Source organism: Heterocephalus glaber, unplaced genomic scaffold (assembly GCF_053883595.1).
Source record: "Heterocephalus glaber isolate CG9 unplaced genomic scaffold, H.glaber_assembly_v1.0 deba00001497, whole genome shotgun sequence".
Taxonomy (NCBI): Eukaryota; Metazoa; Chordata; class Mammalia; order Rodentia; family Bathyergidae; genus Heterocephalus; species Heterocephalus glaber.
Genome location: NW_028258320.1, coordinates 44932108 through 44956660, shown reverse-complemented (window position 1 = coordinate 44956660; position 24553 = coordinate 44932108). Strand labels below are relative to the sequence as shown.

The window sequence follows — 24553 nt, the reverse complement described above, 5'->3', positions numbered from 1 at the left end:
CTTCTCTTAGAAACCATATACTTTAGGTTGTATGCATTGATAGTTATGGTGTGGACAATTATAAGATTATTTTTATAGAGATGATTAATGAAACATTATAAAAGTTACCTACTGATACTGATGCCATTTACAAGGACCTCACAATTTAATTACATTACTATTGAAATGTCAGAGAATAATACTGCTGTATATGTGTGGATGGATTGTGTGAATTGCTCAATAATACAGCTGCACTTTACTGAGGAATTTTGAAAACCAAAAACTTACACTGAGTATTAACCCATGGAGAATAAGACAGCTCTCTGAGAGACATTTCATTTGTTCCTTTAGTGTTGACATTTCTAAGCTTAGTTTACAAAAACTTATTATTATAAATGAAAGAAGAAAAATGAAATCTTGAAATGATTTTTACCCAGGTCTTGGCCTCCTGCACCAAGGCCAATATGTTGGAATTCTTGTGCTGGTCAAATGCTACGTTTTGCAGAAGAGTTTATGCTTTGCTATGTAACCTTTAAGTAGCCTGTTGCCGCTGGTCTCAGGTTGGGGAAGCATATGTGTCTGGGACTTGGGCTGGGGTTAGAGGATGAGGGAGTGACACCCACAATATGTAGTTTTACTGTATAATTTTTCAATATGGTAGATTAATATTCATGTTTCTATAATTTGAGTGACAGAGATGTCACTGCCTCATTTTTTTTCTAAAGAAATAGAAGGTATTTGGAAAAGGAGATAAGGAAAGGAAGCTGGGAAGGGGAGATCCTAAAGTGAAGAAAAAGAAAGTGTTACAGGAAGAAGCAAAATTTAACTTCTTCAACTGCCAGCTCCTCAGCCCTCAGCGTTGCAGCTGCCCTCTCAAAACGGCTCTGTTCTGAAGGCTGTGGTGCTGGATCATCTTCATTTCCCTGCTAGCTGCCTGTGAAAGAAGAAGGAGATGACAATGTGCAAAGGCACTCTAGGGATAAATGTGAATGAAAATGCAGTGCACGTGAGATAGCCGTGGACAGAGGCAGGTGTTCTCCCTGAGGAGCCCTGCCTCCCTCATAGAGCAGCAGTTCCCACATTTGATTGCTTATTAGGACCTCCTGGAGGCTTGTTTTAAAAAAATCCTGAGCCCCATTTGCAAGGTTTCTGATTCTGGAGTGGGCCCTAGAATTCGCAGGTTTCTACATGATGTTGATGCCAGTATAGGGACCACATTTTGAGAATATCTGCCCTAGAAATTGACTGATAGACTTGAGAAAGTAGAGATCAACAAGTACCAGATGGACAAGGCAGTGTAGATGTACTGCATTCTTGTTCATTAGAACTGGACTGGCCACTAATTTTGTGTGAGACTCCATGGCAAACAGAATCAGGACTATCTGTGCTGTTGGTAAACTGTTGGTGGAAGGATCTTCATCATCATCATCATCATCATCATCATCATTATTATTTCATTATTAACCTAAGTCAATTTACAAATTAAATACATAACTGTACAGTTTTATTAATTTAGTTGATAGGTGATATTGTGAGCAATGGGGATGTGGATGGGAGGTGGGCAGGTCTGGCTTAATGATAAACTTGTTGAGAACGTGGAGATGTGACAGAGGCTGACCTCCAGGCCTGGGTGTCTGGGAGGACCAGGTTACCCCAGTAGGAGTGGAGTCTTAGCCTGGATGAGCTCATAGATCGTAAGAAATACACAGAGTTAAATATGACATAAGAGATGTATCAGTTTCATCTACTTGCAGATCATAATTCAATTCAGACAAATAGCTAATCCCCTAAGGAATGAGAGAGTAGGTAAGGAACATCTTAGGTCTTCTGGCTGACTGGTTTTTTAATAGCCATAGTCATGTTTTACGGAACTAACACTTCTTTCAGACATAAATCCTGGCCCTCTTTAGGTGAATTCTTGTCCTTGACTCACTGACTAAACATCCATCTAGTGATGTGCGAAGGTTAGACCTGGAATTCTTGCCAGATTTCTGTATCAGAATGAACTTGTTATTGTGAAGTTTTCTGCTTTGCTTTTTAGAAACTTGTGAAAATGCATTCTTTTTATTGTTCATGAATCACGATTTTAATTTGTCATTGTTTCTTGTGTTTAGATGAGACCTGCCAGAGCCAAGTTTGACTTTAAAGCTCAGACACTAAAGTAAGTGCCACCAGTCAAATTTATTTGTCTTCTTAGCTACCCTTTTGAAATACAGCATTGCTCTTATAAAATAAAGTTGGAGAAATAACAACTAGGGTTAAAAATAGACAGTAGTTTATGTGCAGGTACTAAAGTATGTTGCATATGGTAACTGATTTATCCCTTATGAATCAGGACTGAATCTTATGAAGTAGGTGTGGTTATTATCCTCATTAAATAAATGAGGAAACTGAGGGACTTCAACATGAAGGAACTTGGACCAGCAAAATTAACCAGGTTTTTCTTTCCTTGGGACTTCTCAGAGCTTGTGCTGTTCTCATGTATACTGTGACATTGCAGAAAAGATCTGAAGTGTATCATGCTGTTGTTTCCCAAGTCTTCTTACAACCAGACCTGGTCATACTGTTCTCTGGGACCTGGGGTGTGTTCCACAGTGTGGGAAAGATGGAAGCCCCAGAGACACTGTGGTATGTTTCCAGTGGCTACAACTGCAGATGTCTCCAGGTTCCTTCCTCTAGTATGAGTTGTCCTCCTACTCAGGGCAGCAGACTTAGAAGCCTGTGCATCTCCAGCAGGGATGGATATACTGAGAGTCTTGCTCCTCTTTGTGCCCATAGTTGGAGATAAAAAGAGAGGAAAGTCAGAACATCCCAAGGAGGGGTATGGTAAAAATGTGACTGGAGACATTCCTTCTCACAGGGACAAATGCCACAGATCCTCTTCACTCCCCTTTTCAGATTAGAATCCTGTTTCTAATACAAGACCCACAAAAGCTTCCTTGTGCTTTTATTTAGCACAGGGTCAACTGCGTAAAGTTCTCCAGATGTACTCTATTGTTTAGCCAGCATTCCTCATGTACCCTGGAACTTCCTGGAGTACTGCAAAGAGGTCACACCCCTTTCAAAGTACACTCAGAGACCTTTCCTCCTGTGTTGTTGCTTCGATACATATGAAAACTATGTCATTTTTTGAAATTGAAGAAATTTCAAGTTACAATTTTTATTCTCTTAAGTTTTTATTTTGTTTATAATTTGTCTATTTGTCTCATTTTGTGGGGGGATAAGACAGGGTCTTCCTTCCTATGTCATTCAGGCTGGCCTTACACTGACAGTGTAGCTCAGGTTGGTCTAGAACACACAGCAGTCCTCCTACCTCAGCCTCCCGAGTGCTGGGATTACAGGCATGTGCCACTACACCCAGCTTGAAGGTAATTTAAAACAATTCAGACATGTCTTGATGGACAGCGAAAAATTAGAGGGATCTAAAAGAAGAAGACATTTTTTTCTTTATTTAATAAACATCAATTAAGATGGTTGGGTGCATTGCCATGTAATTTGTCAATATTCTATGCATTAGGTCAGCATTCACAAAAAATGCACCGAGAAAGACACAACAAACTAATAAGGCCTCTGAGCACTTTCAAGTGCTAATCAGTTTGTATCTTAACACTCCTCCTGCAAAGGTCTGGAAAAAATGAAGTGTGATTTAATTTCCTGAATAGTGAATGTTTTTTCCAAATATGGAGCTGCCTCTTCTGTAACTTGTCCCCTTTGGCCTTGCTTGAAGTCTCTTTTTGCTAACAAACTTAAGTGCCTTAGTCTTGCATATATTGAAGCTTCTGCTAAAATGTTGTGACCCTCTGTCAACAGGGAGCTTCCTCTGCAGAAAGGAGACATTGTTTACATTTATAAGCAGATTGATCAGAACTGGTACGAAGGAGAGCACCATGGCCGAGTGGGAATCTTCCCATGTACCTACATCGAGGTACTGCAGCCTCTTGCCATTGTGAGGAAAAGCCTAGTCATGCCCAAAGCACCATTATTTAACAAGTACTTGTGTTTTACTCCCTTCTTTTCCTCTTTCTCTGCTTTCTCTTTTGTCTCTTTTCCTTTCTCAGCTTCTTCCTCCTGCTGAGAAGGCTCAGCCCAAAAAGTTGCCACCTGTGCAGGTTTTGGAATATGGAGAAGCTATTGCTAAGTTTAACTTTAATGGTGATACACAAGTAGAAATGTCCTTCAGAAAGGTAAGCAACCTTCTCATCCTGTGCTTTGAGGCTCTTTTGGATGGTGCCATTAATGTGAGAAATGTGACCTTGCCATTGCCTGCCAGCCTGTACCCTTTAGAGATATACACCAATGAAAACTTGCAGTAAGGGCAATTGGAGAATTTTCTGAGGTCAGATATTTTGAAAATAAACTCTAGGCTAAGTCAAGGTTTAACTACATTGAGTTCACTGATTTAAGGCGGTATTTCTGGAATCTTAGACAGCTTTTATAAACTACCCCACCAACATTTAATAAGCACTTACTGCTGTGATGAGCACTGTGTTGCTTTACAGCAAGTCAGTGGGCCTAGTGGCAAAAGCAAGTCCATTGATATCAGGAGGAATTTGAAAATCTTTGAATTCAAAACTTACAGGTTATTTACCTTTGTACCATGTGGGGAGTTAAACACTTTGTCTGAGCTCTCATTGCCACATATATAAAAATGAAGATAAATGATTCTCTCACAGGATGGTTGTAAAAGGCCTAATGAAGAAACGTGAAATGGCTGGCTTGGCACACCGAACCTGGTTGGTGTTCAGTAAACAAGAGATTCCAGTATTATCACCATCATTATTTTGCCTTGGAGGAGCTCAGCTTGTTGATTGTGAACACACACTGTGCAAAGAACTCTTCTTCCTAGGGATTCTAAAGCTCTCTACATGTCACAGTTCTCTGGAAGCAACTTAATTGCCCAGCAGCAGGGGATCAGTAATTAAATTATTTATGTGTGTAGAATTCCTTGCATTGGTCCATTAAGCTATACAACATTGTTAAAAATTTAGAATTGTGTTTCTTGATAAAGAAGGAAGTTCAGTATATATTGTCAGCCTAAAGCAAAACAGGAAAAGGGAATTACAGTTCCTATTCAATTTGCATAGGAAAAATATGGACAAGTTTAATTCATATGCATAGAGCTACATGTGGAAAGTACATAATATGTTGCAATACCAACAGTGGTTTTCTCCATGTGATGATTATTTTCTGCTTTATGTTTACTTATCTTCTAACTTTTCTGTAATAATACATTAAAAATAAAGTATAAAAAGGAAGAGGGAGGAAGTCTTTGCCTTACAGGTGAAGATTGGATATCTGTTTTTGCCTTAAATGAGTCAATACCATTACATTTACCTTCCACATTGGCAGCATGAATTTGATCTTCTTCTTGTTACTGAAATACTTGAAGATTCCCTGTGACATTAATTACATCCAGGCCCAGAAGGGCAGATTTCTCCTGAGCAAAGGATGTGATAAATGATGCAGGACAGTCCAGGTGCAGGCAGGGGCCTCAGGTTTGTGAGGACATGGACAATGGAACATGGAACATGGGAACATGGAACATGGGACAAGGACTCTTGCTGTGTCTTTCAGGGTGAAAGAATCACATTACTTCGACAGGTGGATGAGAACTGGTATGAAGGGAGGATTCCAGGAACATCTCGACAAGGCATCTTCCCCATTACCTATGTGGATGTGCTCAAACGGCCACTGGTGAAAAACCCCGTGGATTACATTGATCTGCCTTACTCCTCTTCTCCAAGTCAGAGTGCCACTGCAAGTCCTCAGGTATCTAAGCTTATCATCACTGGTTTCCATACTAAAACATATGCTCAGCAGTGCCAATGGTACACAGGCCCTCTGGGGTGGTTCTGGAGCACTGTGTTTATGAACTTCCTGTAGCAATGCAGACTGTACACTAGAGTTTGTCTTTGTGTGTATACGTGGCATTTTTCCAGCACTTGGTAGGAGAAACATCTCAGGGGAAAATAAAGAACTTAAGGTAATTGCCCTGGGGATAAGGTGAGTAAAGAAAGAGAAACAAGAGCCTTTATTAGTTGGTTACTGGTGTTAGTGATAAAAGTTGGTGGTATAAATGCCATTACTATATCATAAATCCTACAGCTCAGGATAGGTCTCTGCCATGTTGTCAGTCAAGATTGGCTTGCACAAAACAACAGTGGAAAGAGAATATTATGGTTTCATCCTCAGAATTGTAGACCACATCCAAAGTATTTGTGTAAGCATTCACTTGAACTAGGTTGGAAAAGATACTTATAAGGTGTGATAAAAAATACAGTGAATATTTAATTTAAAAATTTTATTATAGTAAATGACACATTGCAATTAATCTCTCTCAAAATATTCCCTTCATTTTGAACATGCTGATTCAATCATTCTTGCCACTTTTTGAAACAGTTCTAGAAGTCCTTTTTCCTGAGTGTCTTTAGCTGCAGTGTCATGATGACCTTGATGTCCAGAATTGATTAAAAATATTTACCTTTCATGATCATTTTCATTTTGAGGAAGAACCAGAAGTTCCATGGTGGAGAAGCCAATGAATAAGGCAGATGAGGACACACTGTAATGTTTTTATGAACCTGCCTTTTCCTTGGATGGCACTCCACGACAGTATTCACCATATTTTTAATCATACCTCATAAATACATGAAGGAGGACTTCTAGAACTGCAGAATGTGGCAAAGGCATAAGTCTGTTTGAAGCGAGGGGGAATATTGTGAGAGGGATTAATGGCAATGTGTCTTTTACTGAAATAAAATTTTAAATATTTATGATATTTTTCAATCACCCCTCATAAGTCTATTCTAAGCTGTTTTTATAGGCATAGAAAGCTGTTTGTTTTTCTGGACATTAATTATGGAGAAACTTGTTTTAAAATGTGAGTTCTTGCAAGCCCATGCCCACCTTCCCAAAGCCGTGAAAAAATTTGAACTTTAAGTTCAGGAGAGGTACAGTTGGGGTGCCTTGCAAGTTGTAGGGAGTATGGACAGAGGACCCAGGGACCCAAGGTTAACACTGAAATGGTACGTTTTTTACTCTTATCCTTTAATTATTTCCTCCTCTCCCACCTGTTTATCACTGACCCCAGTAGAGGGCTGTTGACATAAAGCATTCGACAAGCTTCCTGCACAGTGAGACCTATGTCCTGCTATCAGGGCGAATGCACAGCAGGACATCTGCTTTGAAATAATGCAGACAACTCAACTGGGGTTTTCATGTGACTATAGCCAAGGGTGATTGTAAAACAAAATGGTCACAATACCCATGCTTCTTTCTGGAAGCCTCTGCTGAGCTCTGTAGAAAGAATAAAAAAACCCAAGAAAGAGCCAGAAGAGTGGTGGGTCCCTTTTCCCCCTAGTTCTTGTTCAGGACTCCAGTTGTGGGGATGAAGGTGGGCTAGGGTGGGGCCTCCCAGTGTGTCCTTTTAAAATCTGATTCTACAAAGCAGGCTGGCATCATTTGTCACTGTCTGATGGGAATCTGTCCCATCTCCATGCCACTTGCCTCTCCTGCTGCTCCCTGCATGCATGTCCTAGCGTGTGCATGCACACACACACACACGGATGCACTCACATCCCAGTTTCTTTCCAGACCTCAGCAGATGATTTCCCTTTTGGACACCAGAGTGTCCTGGTCATCCTCTCCTTTTCGTTCCTCTTTGTTCCTCCTGTGATTATTTTCTTCCTTTTTCCTTTATGCTGACACTTGTTCCTTTTACTTCTTTCTTTTGTTTTCTTCCTCTTCTTTTCTTTTTAAGTGCCCCCGTTACAGCAAGATCATCATGCCAGCCCCCTCATCTCTGCCCCATCCCCGTAGAGCTCTGTCCCCTGAGATGCACGCTGTCACCTCCGAGTGGATCTCGCTGACTGTAGGAGTTCCAGGCAGGCGATCTCTGGCCCTCACTCCACCCTTGCCTCCTCTGCCCGAGGCATCTATCTATGACACTGACTCCCTCATCTTGTCAACGAGGGCCTGTCCCTCCCTGCCAGTCAGCCTCCCTCATTGGAGTTGCTCAAATCACTCTACTCCACACTCAGTGGTTTCCCCACTGGCCCTGCCTGCTCCTCAGAAAGCCTACTCACTGGCCCCCAGCTCACAGGCCCCTCTTCATGTCAACAGAAATGGTGGCATCCACATGCCATCTTCAGGCATCCACCAAGACAGCTACTCCCAGCTGCTATTTGGGAGCTCTGATAGGGTCATCTCAGAGCTTAGCGGTGCCTTTAGCAGCCAGAGCAAACTACAGCCCTGGCTAGAAGAGAATGGACAATATGAGAGAAAAGCAGAGAGTGAGGCAGGTGAGAGATGCCCTGGTGGACCCAAGATCTCTAAGAAGAGCTGCTTGAAGCCTTCAGATGTGGTCAGGTGCCTGAGTACTGAACAGAGACTCTCAGAGCTCCACACTCCTGAGGAGAGCCGGCCCAGCAAGCCTCTGGGCAGCACTTTTCCAGGAAGGGAGGCGGGGCAGACAGAGCTGCATAGAGGTGGCGAGGCTGAGAGGAGAGCTGCTCAGAGTGGTACGAGCCAGGTAGGCCTGCAGCATGACTGGGGTGCACTTGGCATCTCACTTGGCAGGGTGGGCTGGATGTTTTGCCCCTGGTCTGTCAATCAAGGCCAAGTGGATGCCTGTGAGACCTGTTTGCTTGCATTGGGAGCAAAGAGATATCTGAGGAGGGGAATGGAAGGGACATGGATTAAAGTGTTAGGACTGGGGAAAGTTGGAGGAAAAGGTCAGGCTATGTTCTGGCACATTGAGGTGATTCAGAAGTATCCTCCATTGACTGCTCCTAGCCTGGTACAAAAGCCCATGGAAAGGAAGGCTTCCCTTTTGTCTATTCATGCTTTAAAAATTGTCTGGTTTGCTTGAACTAACATGGCTTTGAACACCAGGCTTTGGTGTGAGGTGGTGTGGTGTGGTTTTCTGTGATGTGCACTTTGTTTTCAGTAACTCATGGTGTGCTGCTAGTGTTCAGTGATGTCAATCAGGTCTTTGTCCTGTCTTGTGTTTGTGTGGGAGCACAGGCCCTTGTTCACAATGAACAGAGGTATTTGGTTCTTTGGAGGAACATGCCCAGCTTCCTGACAGGCTTGGGGTTACTGAGTGGACATGCCAGGTTTTTGAGTGACTGACCCATCTTTCTAAATCAGCTATAATAATTTTAGGGTTTGGATGAAAGCAGCTTTAGGGTATTTTGAGGGCAGAAAATTTTTAAGGGAAAATGAACTTGGCAGCTGGACAGACCATATTTCTAATTTTGGCTGTGTTGTTTCTACCTAGAAAGTTAAAGACTTTGAGCACCTTTTCTAAAGTAGGCAGATTTGAGGACCAGATTATTTACTAAGTGATGATGGGAATTATTTACCTTCTCTGGGACTTGGTTTCTTAATCCATAAAATGAATATAACATCTACCTTACAGAATAGTTGAGAAGATTTCTAGAAATAATGCATGTGAGGGCGAAGCACAAGGCTGGAAACATGAGTGACACTTTGTAAAGCAAAGCTATAGAGCTGCTATATTAGTCACCTTTCTGTTGCTGAGACCAGGATGTCTGGTGCCATGACAGAAAACAACTTTTTTTTTCTAAGTTCTTTTATTGGTACATTTTAAGTATACAATTCGTTTACATTTATCATTGGGTGCTGGTACCTGTACATGATATATCTTGGTTCTTATTTTTTTCCCCATTACCTGTGCACCCTTCCCTATTTACACAGACATCAGTGCCATTTTTTTTTTCTCATAGATTTTCCTTTCCCTCCTTTCCTTTCCCCTTCCCCTCCCTTCACCCCTTCGTCTTTGGACCTTTTTTCCTATTTTGAATTATCAGTTATTCATTTTAATCCTTTTAACCCTTGTTTACACTATCAGTTTCTCACACTAGTGAAACTTCAGTATTTACACATGTGTGTGCTATTTATTTCACTTAAGAATATGGCCTCGATATGCATCCATTCAGCTATAAATGACTCTAGTCTGACAGAAAACAACTTTAAAAGAGAAAATGTTTCCTTGGCCTCACAGTTTCAGAGGTTTCAGTACATGGTTATCTGGCTCCAAGGTCAAAGTGCTTGGCATCATGGGAGAGGAAAGCTGCTCAGCTCGTGGTAGCCAGAAACAGAAAAAGAGTGGAAGAGGTGGGCCGGGGACCATATAACCATTTAGCTCAATGGTTCTGGCGCCTGCCTCGCAAGCACAAGGTCCCGAGTTTGATCCCTGGTACCAAAAAAAAGAGTGGAAGAGAGTCAAAGGAAGATACTAGGGACCAGACAGTCCCCACCGTCATGCCCCCAGTAGCCATCCAGACAAACCTAGAAGTATGCTTTACTTACCTCCTATGCATGTCAAACCCAATCAAATTGACAGTCGAGATTCACCATCACTGCAACCATCTTGGAGGATCTAGAATTGCTTCTAGAACTGAGGATACTCTGTAATCTCTTTAGAACCAGGTGGATTCATTGAGATGTCTCTAAAACCATTTATTTAGTAGCTATTGTATTTGCTGCCCATAGTAAACTCTGCTCAAACCTCAGACTTACAACCTAGTTTCCCTGTGAAGTTTTATTTATTCAGTCTATGAGCATTAATTCAAGACCTGCTGATATCAGCCTGTGGGAAGTCCAGAAGTCACTGATCCAGGCAGATACAGCAGTGTCACCAGGACAGTGACAGGAACACAGAGGCCAGAGACATACAGTAATATCTTGGTTCATGAACACTTCTGTTCTCAAAAGCATTCAGCAAAAGTTTGCTTCCATTTGCAAACTCCACATGACCACAACCATCTTCCCCATACAAACACAAACACACCCATCTTCCCCCAAATCATAAAACAAATTAAGTTCGTAAACCGAGGTACCACAGTACTAGGCCAGACCTCCAGTTCCAGGCAATTCACAAGCCAGTGTACCAAGACAGCAAGAGGAAGGGAGGTAACAAGAAGTGGTATACACATGGGGTTGGGAGGCCAACTAGGAAAGGAAAACTAATTTTCAATAAGCCTGGCAGTGTCTAGTGTTGCCAGCTATTCTACTCCTGACCTCTCTTAGGAAGCAGCACTACAAGCAGTTTCTCAGAGCTCCAGTGCCATAAGCAGGAGTGGGATCAAGGTAAGCAGTGTGGGATAGTTTATGAGAAATTGAGCTTAGCCTTTTGTTAGCAGGCCACTAAGCCTCCCTGAGCTCATGTGCAAGAAGGAGTAGAAGTAATTCCTCCCTGGCAAAGTAGTTGTAAGGATGAAATGAAGTAGTGTATATGGCATAAAATGGGGGCTTCCTGCTGCCATTCTGCAAATTGTTGCCCCATCCCATAGTGTGGGGCTTCAGGAAAGCAACACTGCCTGGCAGAGGCTGTGCCTGGCCCCAGAACAGATGCATCTGGAATGTGTGTTCTGTGAGGAAGCAAGGTATATATCCAGTTAAGGAAAGTGTAGGTCATTGGGACAGGTGGTAAAGTGGCTAGTTGAGAAGAATTCACACTTAAACGTAAGAACAATTCACACTTAAACTCAAGGCACTGGGAGCCTCCTTATCCTCAGTGGCAAGTCATCCTCATGGCCCAATTCCAGGATCCAATGTGTATAGGAACTGTATAGTACTGGACTTCTGAGTGAGGTTAGGGGCTTACACTTCGTATTTCCTAATAGAAGACAGGTGAAATAGCTGGCAACACTGGAGACTTCCAGGCTTATTGAAATTGTGGTTGTCCTTTCCTGGTGGGCCTCCAGACCCCAAGTGTATCACTTCTTGTCCCCTCCCTTGCTTCTGCTCTCCTGGAACAAGCCCCTTCTCCATGGGTGTGACTGGCTGTTGGCCCCAAGCTTGCTTCCTGGTGCAAATTGGGAGGTTGTGTGGAAAGGAAATCTGCACATGTACCTCCCCCTCAGCTGCTCTCACTTTCCCTTCTGTGGCAACGCTGGAAATGGGGTCCTTCATAAGGGTTTCCTGACTCTTGGAACCTCTGTGGGTGACAGACAAGCTAATGATGGAAAGGACTTATATGCTGCTGTTCTCTAGTGGTCCTGTCAGGACATCATGACCTCAGGCTGTGACACTTGTTTGGATAAATGCATTCTAGACCAGTTTTTTGTATAAAGAACACTGCCGGCATCATTCTTCTTGGCAAACCAAAGGTTCAAGTTCATTGTATGTGTTGGAGAACTAGATTGAGTTAATGGCCAGTAAATAGAGAGAATTTTACCTGAGAGCCTTAAATGAAACAACAGTATGGAATGTTATGATTATTTACTCTTTCTTCCAAGCATCTAGTATGTTCCAAGTATTGTGTTAAATGCTTCCAGAGATTGAGAGGGATGAGTATCATCAGGGGCTTCCCATTGCTATCAGGAAAGTCCTCCTTCTGGGGCTTAGAGGACCATTCAGAGCGCAAGCCACCCTCATATTCCAAAGCTTCCCCAACTTGTTTGCTTGGATAGTTCTTACCTGTCCTTCAAATGTCCGTAGATGTTACTTCTTCCAAGAACTGGAAGAGGTTGTCTTTCCTGACAGCCTCCACCTGACAACCTCCCTGTATGATTCAATGAAGCACTATAACTCTGTGCTGCTTAAGCCCTGCTTGACCTACACAAACACTTCTCAGCTCTGCTGTCGTTGCCTTTTTGCTTGCCTATGTCCCTGTGAAATATTAAAGTGAAGCCCTAAGATCAGGAACCATGATATCTGAAACACATGGAAAGTGCTCAGTAAATATTTGTTGAATGAAAAAAAAAAGACAGAAAATGGCTAACAATTAAAAAGAGTTCATGACATCCACTGGGGAAATTAAACCCTTTCACAAATAAGTATAATGGAAGAAAAAGAATCACACAAAATTTACTCTAGAAGTTTAAAAATTTGGGGAGAAATAATAAGCAGCAGGAGGAAGAAGGTGATTATCTAGAAATACTTCATGAGAAAAAAGTAACATTTGATCTGGACCTTAAAGGATAAGGAATTTTCCAGAGGTAGACAGGAGGCAAATAGCCTGAGCAAATAGCCCAGAGGTAGAAACTGGAAGATGTGTTTAGGGAATGATGTGTTCCTGGTTTGAGTGAGGCTTTTGGTATCTAGAGGTGAACAGTTGGGGGAGTCTGGGAGGAGAGCTGGAATCAAAGCTTAGAGAGTGCTCTTTTTCACCTCTGATACTCATCAACATCTCCTAGCAATGCACTGAATTATCTTCTTTGAAGTCCCAGTGACCCTTGCCTGCTGATCCCTGCTCCACTTCTTTTTGTAATCACCCTGACTCTGTATATATATGAACTTTTCCACCGAAAAGGTTTGACTGTTCACTACGAAATTGCTGTCACATTGGTTTGGCTATTCAAGTTTTTAGGTCTGAGTGTTTTTCTGAATAACTAAACTGGGTAAATGAAGTATAGGAGTCTCCAGGGGAAATGAGGGTGGGATGGGAAGAGCATTGTGTTGAGTGTCAGGGCTTATAGCTCCAACTCTGCCATTATTAGCCTGTAGAGAGCTTTTGGATGAGTCACTTCTGTTTCGTGGCAACCTCCTTGTCCATAAACAATAGATCCAGATGAGAGAAGTAAAGTCCCTTCAGCTTTAATATTTGCTGGTCAGCTGAAAATCTTGTGTGAATTTTAGTTGAAATGGTAAAGAGGAACACATAAAATTTTAAGTAGAGGATTCATTATATACTTGCAGACCTTCACCATTGAAAAATGAACATTTTCCTTTTATTTGTTTTTTGAGGCTCAACTTAATTAATTGGACCAAACATATTCAAAGACATTCAAAACACCCAAGAGTTCACATTATCAAATGAGTTCTTGGATTTTGTTGAGCATAATTTTGGCCAACAAAGTGTTAATTGAACAAGAAAATAAGAGGGAAGATGATCTCGGAAATATCCATCATTACTGTCATCAAGTATGTACTAAGTTTCCCCAAGGTAGAAGCTGGTTTGCCATGCCATGGATTTTACGAGTTTCTGCAGTTCATGAGCAAGCCTCATAAAATTTCTAAATTAGAAAGAATCTTTAAAGATCATCTGTCCCAGTGACATAACTTTTTTTTTTCCTGCATCAAAGAACCTCTGAGGGTCAGAGCCAATTGAGGGCTCCTGGCAGTATGAGAAGGGTTATTCACACAGTTCTGCAAAGTTCCTAGAGGCTCACACCTATGTCCACTCAAAAGCTTCCACCTTGCCCATGGACCACCAGGTTAGAAGATTCTAATCCATTAGACATTTTTTTTATTTTGGTGGTACCGGGGATTGAACTCAGGACCTTGTGCTTACGAGGCAGGCACAGTAACACTGAGCTAAATCCCCAACCCCATCCATTAGGCATTTTTGATATGAGAAAATTGATGCTACAAAGAGTGACAAAGCAGTTGTAATATAAATTTGGCTTGTAAAGGGGAAGAAACCAATCAAATAATAAAATATGAGGGTATGAAGTATAAAATGAAAGTATTCAGAAAAGCAAAGTGTCCTTGAAGCCTCTGTCTAAAATACACAAAAAGAAACTACTGCCTTAGAGAAGAGGGAAACCTCTGAGCTGAGAGGACAGAAAGAGGTGCTTTGGTGACTTCAGAGGAAATGTCCCTCAGCAGGTAGAAAATAGGTTAGTTCCCACAAAGATAAGAACAAAGGCAAGGCATTCTTAGAGGTTGTAATCAGAAATAGAAGGGAAAACATATGATGCTACTTGCTAGAACAGAAAGGAAATTTGCATTGTTAAGATGCTCAAAAGTGGGAAACATTTTCCTTTCACTCACTCAGAAGCAGGCGTATCCACCTGAAAGGGTGTTAGGAGAGATGTTGCTTATCAATGAATAGCCAAATACCAGCCATAGAGTACAGGACAAGTTAAGGTGACCTGTCCATCAGCATCTTTGTTACATATTCCGGAATCTCCCTCTGGTGGAACACCTGAAAGATCAGGGTATAGAGAAGTATGTAGAATTTAAAGTTGGAGAAACAATTGTTTGAATCTGGGCTCTTCTTTTTTTTCAACTCAGATGTGTCAAGTCTCCTTTTCTCATTTTTAAAGTGTGGTTAATACTGACCACCTTCTTGAGTTATTATGAGAATTATGAGAATTAAATGAGAGTAAGTAAATAAAGGAGATGAAAGCATCTAACACAGGGCAGGTAGGTGGGACTCACTCAATACCTGTTATGGGATACTGAGGACCATGCAAAAGAAGCAAAAGTCATTTACTTCATTTTTCTTACCCTGTCTCACCTGAGAGAGGAAGATGGGGTTGAAAGAGAAGAAAGTAGAAGATAAGAGGCTATTTCTCTGGGTAGTTGTATAAATTAAGAATTTACAAAGTTTAGAATTTGCATTCTAACCAATTAGTGCTGCTTCTTATTTTCTACCACCTTGAGGATAAAAGCATAAGCTACTCATGAGAAGCTTTTGGATTTTTCACCTTTTAATGCATCTGCCATTACTTGTCTTACTATTGTATGACAGAAACTAAGAAATAGACTATAGTCTACTAGGAACAAAACGTTGGCTGAGTGTTTGAATTTGGTGTAGTCATCAGATTCAAATTACTACAAAGTTAATGTGTCATTTGTTGAGTGGTCTGCAAGGTTAAGTCTAGATAGTAAGCAGCTGTACTAATTGTTGATGAACAGTTTTATATTTAAACTGGGATCTTTTTCTCAGTCAACTCAGTGGGAGAAGTCAGTGGAGCCAGAGGCTGTTTGAAGATACTCTGGAGTTTTCCTGGAACTGAAACAATGGAGGTTGAATCTGGCTTCACCAGTTTTCTGGCAGAGTGGCTCATGGTGTGTCAGGTGCTGCAAATCTTCTATCACTGTCACAGGACAAGCCCTCACCTCCCACACTTCCAGACATGAGCTCTTCTTCTGTATCTGGGGGCTATGATCAGAAGCTCTCCCCCACCCAGTCTTTAGTAGGCAGTGTGTGGAAGGCTGCTTACCTTAAGCCACATCAGTCCTAAGAGACCACTCCAGTCATAGAATATTAGAGCCAAAAAAGACATTTATATATATCATGTCCCTATTATTTATGTGAGAACTTTGAAGGCTAAACAAGTTATGCACTTTGCTTAAAAGACAGTGAACTAGTGTCAAAGCCTGTCCTGGCACCTGGATTATCATTGTCTTACTGAGGGACCAGTATAGGTCACCAAAAAGGTGGGTTAGGGTCTGAGAAGACATGGGGTAGGAGATGACTAGAGGAATGGCATCTCTGAGAGATACTGCCCATGTAAGAGACCAGCAGCATGTTATTTCTAGAGGGGTTCCAAGGTTACACAGAAGATGAGTGTCTGTATTCTGTCTGAATCTCTAGGGTTTCTTGCCATTTTTTTAGCCTATGTGTAATTAATTTTGGACTTTCAGACTTTGATACACATACAAAGCTGGAAGAGAACGCTTAGTAACTGTAGTAGCACTATGTGTTTTGTGGATCCAGGGAGACTAAGATCAGGTTTCAGAGGGACTTACGTGAACTGAAGATAGAAAGACAACATAGCCATAAACCAAGAATCAGGGTCACTCACCTGACTCCAGGCAAGAAGTCCACCTTGTGTATGAATGCAGAGTAAAGTTTCTTGATCATTGACTATTGCCTGCTTACTGTTGACAAAGATAAAGGTAGTACGGTCTGTGTGTGTGTTCACTCTCAAAAGCACATTGTTGGACAGGTTTCTATTTTTTCAAACACATGAAAACTGGAATGCATCTTCAGCATGTGAAATGGACTTAGCATGAGCTAATGCTCCCTTTATTCTTAACCTTGGATGCAGTCCTGGTGAGAGCATGTGCATACTCTTAGATGCAAATAAGGGCAGATGTTAGGACTTAGACTTGCCCAGAAGAAAGATAATTTGAGCCAGATACATAATTTAAAAAATTTCTAGTAGCTATAGTAGAAAGGAACAGGTGAAATTGATTTTTTTTTTTTTGTACTGGAGATCGTACTCTGGTTCTTCCGCTTGCAAGGCAGGTGGCGGAACCACTGAGCTAAAACCCCGGCCCCTGAAATTAATTTTAATAGACTTTACTTAACCCAATATACCCAAAAAGTAGTGAGATGTTTTTCATTTTTAATTTTGCATTGTTTTTGAAATCAATGTATATTTTTACACTTTTACACTTTTTACAAGTATAAAAAAACCACCTAATCAGTGGTTAGAAATTGGGTATCTTTCCAAAAGATTCAAAAGACATTATATTACAGTGATACATGTTCATAGCAGCACAATTCATAATAGTTAAAACTTGGAAGCAGCCTATATGACTATCAATAGATGAATGGATAAAGAAAATATGTTTATTTGCAGTGGACTACTACTCTTCCATAAAGATAGATATACTTGAGTCATTTGTAGGAAAATGGATGTACCTTGAGACTATAATGTTAAGTGAAATAAATTGACCCAAAAGCTTAAATATCACATGGTTTTTCTTAAATAAGAAATGTAAATAAAAGTCAAAAGCAAAGATAAACTAGGCAGTAAATAGTAAGGAGCTAGGTCTTTTTCAAAGGGGAGGGGACCAAGAGATGGAGCGGACCAAGAGATGGAGCGGGGAAGGAGTGGAGGAAAAGAGGATTTAAAAAGAATTGAGATGTGTTATGTATATGGGCCAACTTCCCACAAGGGATGTAATCTTTCTGTAATGAAAACAGTACTAATGAAAAGAAAAAATGGGATTAAAAATGGGAACAGGAAAAGAAAAAATATACATTGAAGGGGAAAAAGTCCGAGATGTGATGGCCTTTGAAATGATCCTTGTGTTGGATACGAACAGTTTCCATCTCCTCTTATGAGCCCAGCCTATGCCTTGGCCAACTTCACACAAAAATACTTGGTTTATGTTTTAGATTTTGTGATGTTAATTTAAATGTAAACAGCCAGAAATTAAATCTAATAGATTAAAAGTTTACTTGTCTTCTTCATTATTCAACAAATGCAATGTGAAGAACCTAGCTCTTTCTACCCCTTAGGAATGAGGTTAAGTTGTACTATCAGATGTTAAGGTATGGTCTGAGACCAAAGAAGTACTAGCTGAGCCTTCAGCATCCTTCCAGTACTGGTGTTCCTTGGATTAATGTTTGGATGTTATCTTTATTATACTTTATACCTTTTAGAGAAGGAAGTACTTTTGAGCACCTAATGTAAAACATATGCAAGAAGAGAAGTTACAGTGCACATTTTAAGAATAGATAGAAGTTGGGTGTTGCTTTTTAGTTATACCAGCAATCCCATCATAACCCAAGAGGGAGGTGCTATATAGAGATTAGATTACCAAGGAACTCCACATTTATGCTCAGTGGCTTTGCCACCTTGTGTAAATCTTCATTCTTCTCTGAGCCTTAAAATTCTGTCCTCCCCAAGTCAAAGGATTAGTACAAAACTCAGGTGAGGTAATTCACCTAATGTGCTTATAAAATACCAGATCCTTTTTTTATTATATTTGATTCACTGATCCTCTTTTGGGCACCAACTATTTTCTAGATGATTAAATCCAGTAAAGATTTGGAAAATGTGTGTTTGTGTGTGTGTGTGTGTGTGTGTGTGTGTGTGTGTGAGAGAGAGAGAGAGAGAGAGAGAGAGAGAGAGACTTTTGTTTTCATGAAGTGGGACCAGATCTGTCTTGGCATACTATAGCCAAATAATCTCAGTATGAGGTAATTGAGGTCCTCTGCAACCTTGTTTCCCAAAGTTAGTTTTAGAATCAACAGTGCCAACACGACCAAGTAGAAACCCAGAGTCTGCATTTCAGCAAGTTCCCTCATGATACCTCCCTACATTTAGAGCTTGAGATGTATTGCTCCATAATATCTTAACTAATTTAACAGGGGTCTCAAATCCCATAGCTGCTTACCAGGCAGCTTACTTCTTCAGAGATAGCTACTCTGTTTTTGAGCAGCACTCACCTTTAGAAAGCTCCCCCTTCTGTCAGGCCACTCACAGTGCCCAGAGTATGTTTCATTCTTTGGAAAGCCCACATAGCGGGTGCTTGAAAATGTCCATTTCTCCTCTTTGTTACGTGGAAGCCTTGATCAGAGGATAGCGGGTGATGAGTAGAGCCACACATGTCAACTTTCATCCACAGGGCAAAGGTGCACAAGTCCTGAGACACTGTTGAAGAATCATGAAGTGGCCTTTGGTTCTGTCTTTTCCTTCACACTTGCCAGAGTCCAAGGGGGTGGGTTTCAGTGGCCAAAGTTTGGAGGAGATTTGGAGAACCAGAGATTTTATGAAGAATGAGAGTATAGTAGTGATACTTGGAGGGAAATTGATTGTGCAGAACATGCTAAAAGATGAGGATATTTACAGTGGGAAGGAGTAAATGATGTGGTAGAGTGTAAAGAGCAACCAAGCAGCTCCACCTCTCACTATCCATGTGATAGTGAGGAATTCACTAAGCCCCCTTGGAGCATAAACTGTTTTGCTTTTCTCTAGTATTTCTGGGAGACTTGATGATTATGTCAGGGAGCACACTTGATAAGGTGGAAGATGGTTTGAGGATGAAAGAGATGAAGCAGGACAGTAGTGAAAGCCAAGAGACACATCTATACTCAGTTGCTGTATAAGTTCAGAGGAGCCCCTTACTCTCTGTGGGCATCTGTATGAATTGAGTGGGCCCTATACAAACATTTATAAGTTCCCTTCTGGAAGGCCCTGGAGTTGCTGTGGCCCACTGTTGCATGATACCTGGAGGGTTTTCAAATATTTATTAAAAAAGAATTCCTAGAGCTTGGAACTGAATCTTCTTTGAGGGAAATTATTTCAGTCTTTCACTGAAGGTCTGGCCTTTACCATGAGAGCTCTGCTTAAAAGACAGGTCTTCACAACCCAGATTGCCCGTGTTTCCATATCAACATGTGATATCTGCGCTGAGTGACAGTCTTATCTCTGTACTTGTGTCAGAACAGGAGTTCCTGTTTCTGGAAACAAGCTCTGCCAATGAACTCTCTGAACTTCATTCAGACATCATGGAGTATGTCGTATGCAGCTTTTTCCAAGGAAGTGGTCTTGTTTGCTACTTCAAATATTAACCAGGAATGTTCCAGAAGTATTCTTTTTCAGTTTTTATAAGTACCAAATCATGGGAGACCTGATAGTTTTATAGCCCTCCTCTGCTAGAGGCTCCCAGTCAACAAATACGCATACTGGCTTTGGGATAGCAAGCTTTCCCTAAATGCTTCCTAGCTGAGTGAGGGGAACAGCTGTATGTGACTCATGGAGGGGCATGCCTGTTCCAAAAGACATCCCTTTTACGTCTCTTTCCTGCTGATCTGGGGACTGTGTATTGCTTATTGTCACCTCATTGCAGCCATGTTTTCAATTTCCCATTTTATTGCCTAGATGTTTGCTTCTAACTCTGTACTTTTGCATTTTCTCCTCCACATCTACCATGTTGTCATGGAGACTCAGTGGTCGTATGCCACGGGTATCCTGTGTCATCTGAGTGTGATGGTGTGGTATGTGTATTTGTTCACTCTTTTATTTTGAATCCTTTCCAATGTGACATCTGCTAAAATGTCTCCCTTATGATTTGCTTGGTGATCACAGCCTTCTCATCATTCATTGAGAGCAGGACCTGATCTCACAGAATCTGAAAAGAGCTATGTGGTAAGATGCTTGCTGAATAAGACTATGGTCACGTTTCTAAAGAGAATCCTTACTGACTCCAAAGTTTAGAATAATGACTGGTTAACTTGCAGAGCCATTATTTACAAGAGTCTATGGCTATTGTAGTAGAACCAAATGTTAGGTCAATCCTAAAAAAAAAGCGGAGAAATTAAGAAATTATTTTTCCACTCTGCCTATATGTGAGATTAAATTAATGTATTAATGCATGATTGGGGATACATAATTGCATTTTTGTCCTAAGATTATTCTATTTGTAATGGTTGCTGACTAATTACAGACTTTTATACTGCTGCCCCTCTATTTTTTAATATTCATACTAAATCCCAAATTCTTCTGTATCTTACCTGTTTTCCATGCTTACACCTGGATTCCTCCTGCTCCACTACTGGAATATCTATTTTTTTAACCTGGATCTTCAACTCTGTTTTTCCCTGGACTTACGTGCTTCATCTGGAATGTTACATCTCTTCTCTCTGTCTCTCTCTTTTTTTTTTTTTTTGGTCCCCATGTTGACTGTTCTATGGGGGTTTCTGGATATGTTGGGGCCATCTCACAGGAAGCAGTTTGCAATGAGATCATAAACATTGCCGAGAAATCTGTTCATTACTGCAGCACTGTCTCTCATCCCCTTGACTTTCATCACAAGGTTTCCCCTTCTGACAATAAACCATCTTTAATCATTTCTCAGCAACCTCAAGCCCAGCAGCGAAGAATTACTCCAGATAGGAGTCAAACCTCACAAGATTTGTAAGTACACTTGACAAATTTGGTTTTCATATTTTTGATGTACTTTTGGCCTTAGAAAGCAGATCATTAAAAAGAAAGCAGATCATTGGCTGCTTATGGGAACGGACATTTGGAGAAATGAGCAAATCATTCTCTGCTTCTCTGAGGGTTTCTAATAAAAGCCATGTTTCCTGTTAGTCACTGAAAACCATTGGTAGGTAAATATAGGAGGTCATGGAGTACTAGGATCGACTGGTAAAGAATTAATTGACAAGGGCAAATGAGAGCTTTACTAGTGGGGTTCAATGCTAGTGTTCTGGAGAACATAGGGAAGAAACAGTTAATTCTGAGCAGAAATGAATATATAAGTTTGACTCTTTCCTTCATTCAAAAATTTATTGAACATTTCCTATGCTTTATGCGCATAGGAAATTCTGTTCACAGAGGAAGGGGGATTGGAACCAAGCATTGAGAGAAAATTGGATCTTGAGAGCTTATACAGGAGAGAAAAGATCTTTCCAAATGAGACCATATATGCAAAGGCATGGAGTGGGCAGTGTTGGAGAACTCCAAGAAGCCTGTGTGACCACAGTTTATGGTTCACGGAGGAGATAGTTAGAGATGAAGCTCAAAAAGTAGGTTGGGACCAGATGGTAGGTTCCACAATGCAGTTTTGATTTTATTCTACAGCTACAAGGAAGCCACTGAAGATTTTTGAAGTGAGCAACATATTGGTCATATTTTTGTTTTAGCAAGATAACTAACAACAGAATAGAGGTTGGCTTTCAGAGACAGGAGACAAAATCATTGTTTAGAAGATACAAATCCAGTAAAGAAATGATGAGCACTTTAGCTAGGACAGAATGGTCTCTTTGTACCTATGGAAGTATATAAGATTATCCACAGAGATACAGGCTAGCAGGAGGAATGCTCAGTTTCATAGAACAAAGCAGGTGGCATCTGGTGAGTAGTGCCACCTACCTCTGAGAGGCTGAGGTAAGAAATAAGAAATGTCTAGCAGAAGTTCTTCTTGTCAACTAAAAATCAGTGTTGACCTCTGATATAGCAATGTTAATAGAGAGGTGGCAGCAGATGTTCATTAGAAAGGGTTGATGTAAGGTTGCTGCTGAATGGAAGTGGGAGGTATAAACCAAGGAATATTATGGACAGAGCCAAGACTTAAGTACATGTGCACCGGAGGAGAAGGAGTTGGCAGAGTTGAACAATGCAAATGAGAAGATATAGCATTAATTAAATGTTGACATAACAGAAATGAAGTTTTAAAACTCACTATTTAATCTTGTCAGCATTTGAGTCACTTACTTTTCATTTTTCTCATTTGTAGATTTAGCTACCAAGCATTATATAGCTACACACCACAAAATGATGATGAGTTGGAACTCCGAGATGGAGATATCGTTGATGTCATGGAAAAATGTGATGATGGATGGTTTGTTGGTAAGAATATCATCATGCTTTTTTTCCTAGTTGTGTATTGAGGGAAGAAGAACTAGAAGTGGCAAACACATGCAAAACACAATCTTCTGTGCATAGAAAGAAGAGCCTTCTCTGTTTCTATACCACCAAGTCTATAGATATGGTATTGATGTTACTAATGTTAGGGCTAAAAACTAAATATGACAGTGTCTGCTGAATGGAAGGGCAATTATTAAATTAATTATTGTTATTAATTAGATTTTATTCTTAAAGCTTTTATGAAACAATCCAAAATTGTGATGAAGGCTAGGTCCCTCCCATGAAACTCAAGTATATGTGTGGATATTCCAAAGACCTTCTTACCTACTCTAGACTTCTAATAACTTTATTCAAAGGGTAACTTAATTAAAGCAGGGCTAGAGATGTAGCTCAGTGGTAATGTGTTTATTTAGCAGGCACAAGACTCTAGGTTCTACCCCTCCAGCACTGCAAAATAGTAACAAAAAATTCATCTTTGTAGGAAGAAGAGTGCTTGATGTATATGTACAGTGACATTCTTTCAACAAACATCCCTGTAAATCAAGATTTGTGTTCACTTAATAACTCAAAAAGTGAGGGCCAAAAAGATTAAGTAATTATCTTAAGATCACTCAAGTAGCAAATTGTGTGATCAAATTGTGAACTCAGGCTGCCCATCTCTCCCGAAGTCCACTTTCTTCTCAGTTATGAGCATAATGTTAGGAACCACTGATTTCCACTTTGTTTTAATTTTTCCTCTTCCAAAAACCAGCTCATCCTTGATCTCTCTGGAAAAGATTTCCTAAAGCAATGTCAGGGTGCAGTAATGAGAACAGCAAATCCTCAGCATACATGGGAAGACAAAAAGGTCTGTCTTGGCCTTAGCAGGATCTTAGAAGGTGAGCCAGTGTTCCCTGAGCTCCCAAAAGCTTAAGCCCTCACTACCTTGAGCTGTTTTTTCAGAAGAAAGTCAGATCTAAGAAGTCAGCAACCATTCTAGTGCAGTGCAGTGCAATAGAAATACTCGGTAAGCCATGTTGGAAATTTAAAATTTTCTAGAGGCAATGTTGAAAAAAAGGTAACTAGTGAAATTAATTCTAATATATTTTATAAACCTATTGCATTTAATATACCATTTGGTCATGTAATCAATGTAAAGTTATTAGCTTACATTCTTTTCATACCATGCTTTCAGAATCCAGTATATGTTTTCTACTTACAGCCTAGCTCATTGTTGTCATGGAAAGCTCATTTCAGCCTAGCCATATTTCAGTTGCTGTCGCCCCATGTAGCTGTAATATTAGAGAGTTAAGGGGTGGTATGTGTTAGCTGTTAAACTCTTCTGAGAGCATTTCCATTTTTAGGAGTAGGGAGAGGGGCACTATTCTTTAATAGTGGCACCCTACAGCACTGAATATAGAAAATATTTCGGTATGAGTATCTTGCCTGTGTACCTCCATCACTTCAAAAAGTATCTTAGTATTCAAAGTACAATTAAAGTAGCCCAAGAGAACTTACTTTTCTTATCCATAAGAGAAAGTGCTAAATTGGTATTTTCCTTACCTAGAGTGAGCATGTATGAGTTCCTTACCAGCTCTGGGTATTACCATCCCAGTTCTCTGCACCTTCTTGATCATCCTCCTTCAGGATTCAACTAGATGTCTTATGACTTTAGCCTCGACATGTTCTTTTTGCTTGGAAGTTTCACTTTCACAAGGATACAAACCTGTTGGTTATGGCTACCTGAGCAGCTGTATACAGCAGCAAGACTCTAAAGTGAA

General features: G+C 40.6%; 1 protein-coding gene across 50 annotated transcripts in view; it reads left to right on the top strand.

The window, feature by feature from the left end:
* Positions 1-24553, top strand: part of Sorbs1 (sorbin and SH3 domain containing 1) — a 227839-nt gene that overhangs the window by 200081 nt on the left and 3205 nt on the right. For 24 of the 50 annotated variants that reach the window (XM_087184975.1, XM_087184962.1, XM_087184996.1 and 21 more), the window contains 8 exons: positions 2094-2140; positions 3790-3904; positions 4038-4163; positions 5554-5748; positions 7739-8509; positions 20511-20570; positions 21148-21338; positions 22663-22775. In XM_087184975.1, the coding sequence (XP_087041101.1) occupies positions 2094-2140; positions 3790-3904; positions 4038-4163; positions 5554-5748; positions 7739-8509; positions 20511-20570; positions 21148-21338; positions 22663-22775 (1618 nt within the window). The remainder of the gene's footprint in view (positions 1-2093; positions 2141-3789; positions 3905-4037; positions 4164-5553; positions 5749-7738; positions 8510-20510; positions 20571-21147; positions 21339-22662; positions 22776-24553) is intronic. The other 26 variants (XM_087184994.1, XM_087184995.1, XM_087184993.1 and 23 more) reach the window with 5 other exon arrangements.